The sequence below is a fragment of the Coregonus lavaretus genome, assembly GCF_964263955.1.
Source record: "Coregonus lavaretus genome assembly, contig: HAP1_SCAFFOLD_257, whole genome shotgun sequence".
NCBI lineage: Eukaryota > Metazoa > Chordata > Actinopteri > Salmoniformes > Salmonidae > Coregonus > Coregonus lavaretus.
In genome coordinates, this window is record NW_028156480.1 from 483,238 (window position 1) to 490,000 (window position 6,763).

The 6,763-nt window shown below is 49.5% G+C and overlaps 1 protein-coding gene across 3 annotated transcripts in view; it reads right to left on the bottom strand.

The window, feature by feature from the left end:
* nktr (natural killer cell triggering receptor) overlaps nt 1-6,763 on the bottom strand; it is a 73,347-nt gene that overhangs the window by 15,280 nt on the left and 51,304 nt on the right. For all 3 annotated transcript variants that reach the window (XM_084200316.1, XM_084200315.1, XM_084200314.1), the window contains one exon: nt 71-2,962. In XM_084200316.1, coding sequence (XP_084056442.1) covers nt 71-2,962 — 2,892 coding nt within the window. The remainder of the gene's footprint in view (nt 1-70; nt 2,963-6,763) is intronic.

Genomic DNA, 6,763 nt, shown 5'->3' on the forward strand with positions numbered 1-6,763 from the left:
CCCCCCACCCCCCCCCAGAGCCAGTAAACCCCCCCCCCCCCCCAACCAGTAAAGCATCCAGTCAGTAAACCTGGAGGAGTAGCTGGAGGAGCGTGACCTATTCCTGGAGCAGCTGGAGGAGGGGGATCTTCCTCTGGACCGGGACCTGTGGGAGTGGCTAGATCCCGACCGGGACCTCCTGCTGCCCCGCTCCTCCTCCGTGGCCCCTCCCCCGGCTCCAGCTGCAGACTGAGACCTCTCCTCGCTGGAGCTGCTGTCCTGGTTCCTGGGCCTCTGATTCAGTCTGGCCGTCTTCCGTACCTCGTCGAACAGTGACCCCGGACGCACCCGGCTCTGGCTCTTGATCTGGATGCTGACACCCCCCTGGGTCCTTCCGCCTTGGCTCTGGGTCCTGCTGCCCTGGGGCCTGATGCCTCCCTGGGGCTGGGTCCGGGTCCCACTGTGCTCCGGGAGTCTGGTGGGGAGCAGACGGGCCATGGAGGAGGGGTTTGGGTTCAGGGCCTGCAGAACAGCCATCCCCTTCAGAGGCTTCCATTTGGGGTCGACAGGAGGTCCAGCGGCTCTGCCTGCTGCAGTTTCCTGCTGCTCCCCACTAGCTAGCGTCACAGCTGGCAGAGAGGCTGTAGACTGTGATTCTTTAACAGGTGAGAGGAACACGTCTCCATTCTTTAAGGTGCAACTCAGAGGAGCCAGGGTTTTCAGACTGATACCTGGGACCTGTTGGCCCAGAGGGCCTGGTGGCTCGGTAGTGGGGTCAGGGAGGTCATGTTCTGGGGTGCAGATCTCCATATCGTCTACCATCTCTGGCTGATCCATCTTTGGCAGGTTAGCAGTGAGGTCCTGAGGTTCAGTGTGTTTTGGGTTTGAGTTGGCAGTTGGTTTAGCTCTCTGTTTTTTGGTCATCTCTGCTGTATCTTCCATGCTGTGAGGCGTTGGCTGTATTGAACTGTTTGTGTTGGGTGAAGCAAGACTTCTCTCCTTGTCCTCCTTTTCCAGATGTGGGGATTTGCCTGTTCTTCCCCCGTCAGCTCTCTGAGGACTATCCTTTACAGCAGCATGTTTCTCTTTCTGGGACTCATCCTCCTCCTCTTCCTCTCCGAACTCCAGTGGCGGCTGCCAGTGGAATGTCTCCTTCAGCTTCTGGTGTTTCCTCTTGGACCTCTTGGACTTGACTTTTGACCTGTGGGAGCCAGACTTGGCAGAGCTCCTCCTCTTGTGTTTGTGTTTATGTTTGTTCTTCTTCCTGCTCTTGTGTGTCTCTGCCTCGGGGCCCTTCTCAGGGCTCCCCTCCAATGGGGAGGCAGTATGTACAGGAAGTACCAACACATCAGAGGTTCCAGGGGCTTTGTTCATCTTGCTGTGTGACCGTACATGGTGTTCGTGTTCTGACTCGGAGCTGGCCTCACCCTCCTCCTTCTCTGACAGGAAGACCTTGTGCTCGGTGATGACCATCTTGGGCAGCACTTTCTCAGAGTCGCTCTCAGAGTCCCACCCAGCGAGAGCTGCCAGTCTCTGGTCAGGAATCTCTGCTGATCTAACCTCAGGCTTCTGGTTGTTCACCAGGCTGGTCTTTCTGCCTATTTTATCCCCATCACTGTCCCACTCTGACCTACTGCTGGGTTCCTCCAAGGACTTTTGGTCTGGTTTCAGACTTTTTGCTTCTGTTGCCTGACGATGCCGGTCTTCTGATAAGGGGCCAAAGAGTTTCGGTCCCTTGGAGCCATTCTGCCTGGGCCCAGGACTGTGTTCGCTTGCTGTTCCGTCCTCAGAGTCAGATGAAAATGTGTTGATCTTTGTGTCGGGCGCTTTGAGGTACTTATCCAGGTTCTTGATCCGCTTCAGAGAGCTGTAGTACTGCTTCCAGCCTTTTTCTATCTTTATCTTGTTTAAAGTCTTGTCTAAGGTCTTGTCGATGCCTCTCCCGTGAGAGTCATAAGAGTCTGACCTGCTGTAGGAGGAGGATCTGCTATAGTAGTGACCTGGTGACCTTATCCTGGACCGGGAGTGACTCCTGGAGCGACTGCGAGAAAGGCTGTAGGACCTGCTCCGGTAGGAGCCGCTGGGTGATCGTCTCTGGTGTCTGTGGCTCTTAGAGCCATGGCTCTTTTCCAGGTGGGAGTTCTCTGGGTGGTTCTCAGATGTACTGGGGGCTGTGGGGCCCATGGGGGACAGACAGGCTGGGGTCGTCTTGGTCTTGACCTCCTGGACTCGGACGTAGGAGGGTTTCCATGGTTTCTGGCCGGGCTTCCAGCGTGAGGGAGGGGGGCTGTCGCTCATGGGGATGACAGGGGCGTTCTCAGGGGCGGTAGGGAGGGCCGTGGTTTTGGTCTCTACACCCTTCACTGCCCCTGCGGCTGAGGTGTCTGGCTTTAGCCTGCTGACGTCAGCAATCTTGGGCTTCTTGGAGGATCTGGTTGCCTTCCTCCTCCTGAGCCTGGACAAAGACTTGGACCTGGATCTGTACCGGGATCTGGATCGAGACCTAGATCTGGACCGGGACCTTGACATGGATAGAGACCTGCTTCTGGAGCGAGACAGGCTCCTGGACTGGGAGTAAGACATAGACCTGCCCCGAGATCTGGAGTGGCTGGGTGTGTAGGACCTGGAGTCTCTGGAGGAGGGGGAGGAGCGGCGCCGCTTGCCCAACCCGGAGCACTGCTTCCTGGGGGAGCGTCGGCGGGCGGAGGGGGTCCGGGACACAGAGAGGGACCTTCTCTCCATGTCACCAAGCTTTGACCCCTGACCCTCTGGGATGGCCGACTCTTTGGGCTCTTTGCTCTTGGTGGACTCCTTCCTTTGTCTCTTGGCATGTTTGCGTTTCTTGGCCTTCTTGCGCTTGGCTTTTTTCTTCTCCTTCCTGTGTGGGCGGGGCTGGCTGGAGCGGTCAGAGCTGTGGCCTGAGGAGCACTCCGGGGACTGGGACCACGGGGAGTCACTCCTGCTGCGGTCCTCCTCCCATCTGCTGGAACAAAGGTCATTCAATCTGTTAAGTCAAGAGAACACCCTCAGAGGGGACAGTCGAACTGACCTCAAGGTTTCAAACAATAAGACATGTAGCTGGATCAGTGCTTAGCATTGATAATGCTTAACTGTTTTTTTTCAAGTTGTCACACATACAGTAACTATGGCCCATGGTGTGGTTATAGTAACTATGGCCCATGGTGTGGTTATAGTAACTATGGCCCATGGTGTGGTTATAGTAACTATGGCCCATGGTGTGGTTATAGTAACTATGGCCCATGGTGTGGTTATAGTAACTATGGCCCATGGTGTGGTTATAGTAACTATGGCCCATGGTGTGGTTATAGTAACTATGGCCCATGGTGTGGTTATAGTAACTATGGCCCATGGTGTGGTTATAGTAACTATGGCCCATGGCGTGGTTATAGTAACTATGGCCCATGGCGTGGTTATAGTAACTATGGCCCATGGTGTGGTTATAGTAACTATGGCCCATGGTGTGGTTATAGTAACTATGGCCCATGGTGTGGTTATAGTAACTATGGCCCATGGTGTGGTTATAGTAACTATGTATTATATATAGCAGTTTCAGTAGCTACGTATTATACAGTATATATATATATATATATATATATATATACAGTAGTTATAGTAGCTACTGTGAGGGAAAAAAGTATTTGATCACCTGCTGATTTTGTACGTTTGCCCACTGACAAAGAAATGATCAGTCTATAATTTTAATGGTAGGTTTATTTGAACATTGAGAGACAGAATAACAACAAAAAAATCCAGAAAAAATGTTATAAATTGATTTGCATTTTAATCAGGGAAATAAGTATTTTACCCCCTCTCAATCAGAAAGATTTCTGGCTCCCAGGTGTCTTTTATACAGGTACTGAGCTGAGATTAGGGGCACACTCTTAAAGGGAATGCTCCTAATCTCAGCTTGTTACCTGTATAAAAGACACCTGTCCACAGAAGCAATCAATCAATCAGATTCCAAACTCTCCACCATGGCCAAGACCAAAGAGCTCTCCAAGGATGTCAGGGACAAGATTGTAGACCTACACAAGGCTGGAATGGGCTACAAGACCATCGCCAAGCAGCTTGGTGAGAAGGTGACAACAGTTGGTGCGATTATTCGCAAATGGAAGAAACACAAAAGAACTGTCAATCTCCCTCGGCCTGGGGCTCCATGCAAGATCTCACCTTGTGGAGTTGCAATGATCATGAGAACGGTGAGGAATCAAGCCAGAACTACACGGGAGGATCTTGTCAATGATCTCAAGGCAGCTGGGACCATAGTCACCAAGAAAACAATTGGTAACACACTACGCCGTGAAGGACTGAAATCCTGCAGCGCCCGCAAGGTTCCCCTGCTCAAGAAAGCACATATACAGGGCCGTCTGAAGTTTGCCAATGAACATCTGAATGATTCAGAGGAGAACTGGGTGAAAGTGTTGTGGTCAGATGAGACCAAAATTGAGCTCTTTGGCATCAACTCAACTCGCCGTGTTTGGAGGAGGAGGAATGCTGCCTATGACCCCCAGAACACCATCCCCACCGTCAAACATGGAGGTGGAAACATTATGCTTTGGGGGTGTTTCTCTGCTAAGGGGACAGGACAACTTCACTGCATCAAAGGGACGATGGACGGGGCCATGTACCGTCAAATCTTAGGTGAGAACCTCCTTCCCTCAGCCAGGGCATTGAAAATGGGTCGTGGATGGGTATTCCAGCATGACAATGACCCAAAACACACAGCCAAGGCAACAAAGGAGTGGCTCAAGAAGAAGCACATTAAGGTCCTGGAGTGGCCTAGCCAGTCTCCAGACCTTAATCCCATAGAAAATCTGTGGAGGTAGCTGAAGGTTCGAGTTGCCAAACGTCAGCCTCAAAACCTTAATGACTTGGAGAAGATCTGCAAAGAGGAGTGGGACAAAATCCCTTCTGAGATGTGTGCAAACCTGGTGCCCAACTACAAGAAACGTCTGACCTCTGTGATTGCCAACAAGGGTTTTGCCACCAAGTACTAAGTCATGTTTTGCAGAGGTGTCAAATACTTATTTCCCTCATTAAAATGCAAATCAATTTATAACATTTGACATGCGTTTTTCTGGATTTTGTTGTTGTTATTCTGTCTCTCACTGTTCAAATTAACCTACCATTAAAATTATAGACTGATCATTTCTTTGTCAGTGGGCAAACTTACAAAATCAGCAGGGGATCAAATACTTTTTTCCCTCACTGTATGTATTATATACACTACCAGACAAAAGTTGACACACCTTCTCATTCAAGGGTTTATCATTATTTTTACTATTTTTTTTACATTGTAGAATAATAGTGAAGACATCAAAACTATGAAATAACACATATGGAATCATGTAGTAACCCAAAAAGTGTTAAACAAATCAAAATATATTTTATATTTGAGGATCTTCAAATAGCCACCCTTTGCATTGATGACAGCTTTGCACACTCTTGGCATTCTCTCAACCAGCTTCATGAGGTAGTCACCTGGAATGCATTTAAATTAATAGGTGTGCCTTGTTAATTTGTGGAATTTCTTTCCTTCTTAATGCGTTTGAGCCAATCAGTTGTGTTGTGACAAGGTAGGAGGGGTATACAGAAGATAACCCTATTTGGTAAAATACCAAGTCCATATTATGGCAAGAACAGCTCAAATAAGCAAAGAGAAATTACAGTCCATCATTACTAAGACGTGAAGGTCAGTCAATACTGAACATTTCAAGAACTTTGAAAGTTTCTTCAAGTGCAGTCGCAAAAATCATCAAGCGCTATGATGAAACTGGCTCTCATGAGGACCACCACAGGAATGGAAGACCCAGAGTTCCCTCTGCTGCAGAGGATAAGTTCATTAGAGTTACCAGCCTCAGAAATTGTAGCCCAAATAAATGCTTCACAGAGTTCAAGTAACAGAACAACAGAACAATTCCACTTCATGGTGGAATTGCTGCAAAGAAACCACTACTAAAAGGACACCTCCTCCCAACAATGACCTACAGGGAGGAGGTGAGGGCTCTGGGAGTGTGGTGCCAGGAAAATAACCTCTCCCTCAACGTCAACAAAACAAAGGAGTTGATCGTGGACTTCAGGAAACAGAAGAGGGTGCACCCCCCTATCCACATCGACGGGACCGCAGTGGAGAAGGTGGAAAGATTCAAGTTCCTTGGCGTACACATCACTGACAAACTGAAATGGTCCACCCACACAGACAGTGTGGTGAAGAAGTCGCAACAGCGCCTCTTCAACCTCAGGAGGCTGAAGAAATTTGGCTTATCACCTAAAACTTCTACAGATGCACAATTGAGAGAATCCTGTCGGGCTGTATCACCGCCTGGTACGGCAACTGCACCGCCCACAACCGCAGGGCTCTCCAGAGGGTGGTGCGGTCTGCCGAGCGCATCACTGGGGACACACTACCTGCCCTCCAAGACACCTACAGTACCGGATGTCACAGGAAGGCCAAAAAGATCATCAAGGACATCAACCACCCGAGCCACGGCCTGTTCACCCCACTATCATCCAGAAGGCGAGGTCAGTACAGGTGCATCAAAGCTGCGACCGAGAGAATGAAAAACAGCTTCTATCTCAAGGCCATCAGACTGTTAAATAGCCATCACTAGCACATTAGAGGCTGCTGCTGCCTATTGAAATCACTGGCCACTTTAAGAAATGGAACACTAGTCACTTTAATAATGTTTCCATATCTTGCACTACTCATCTCATATGTATATACTGTATTCTATTCTATAATATTCTACTGTATCTTAGTCCA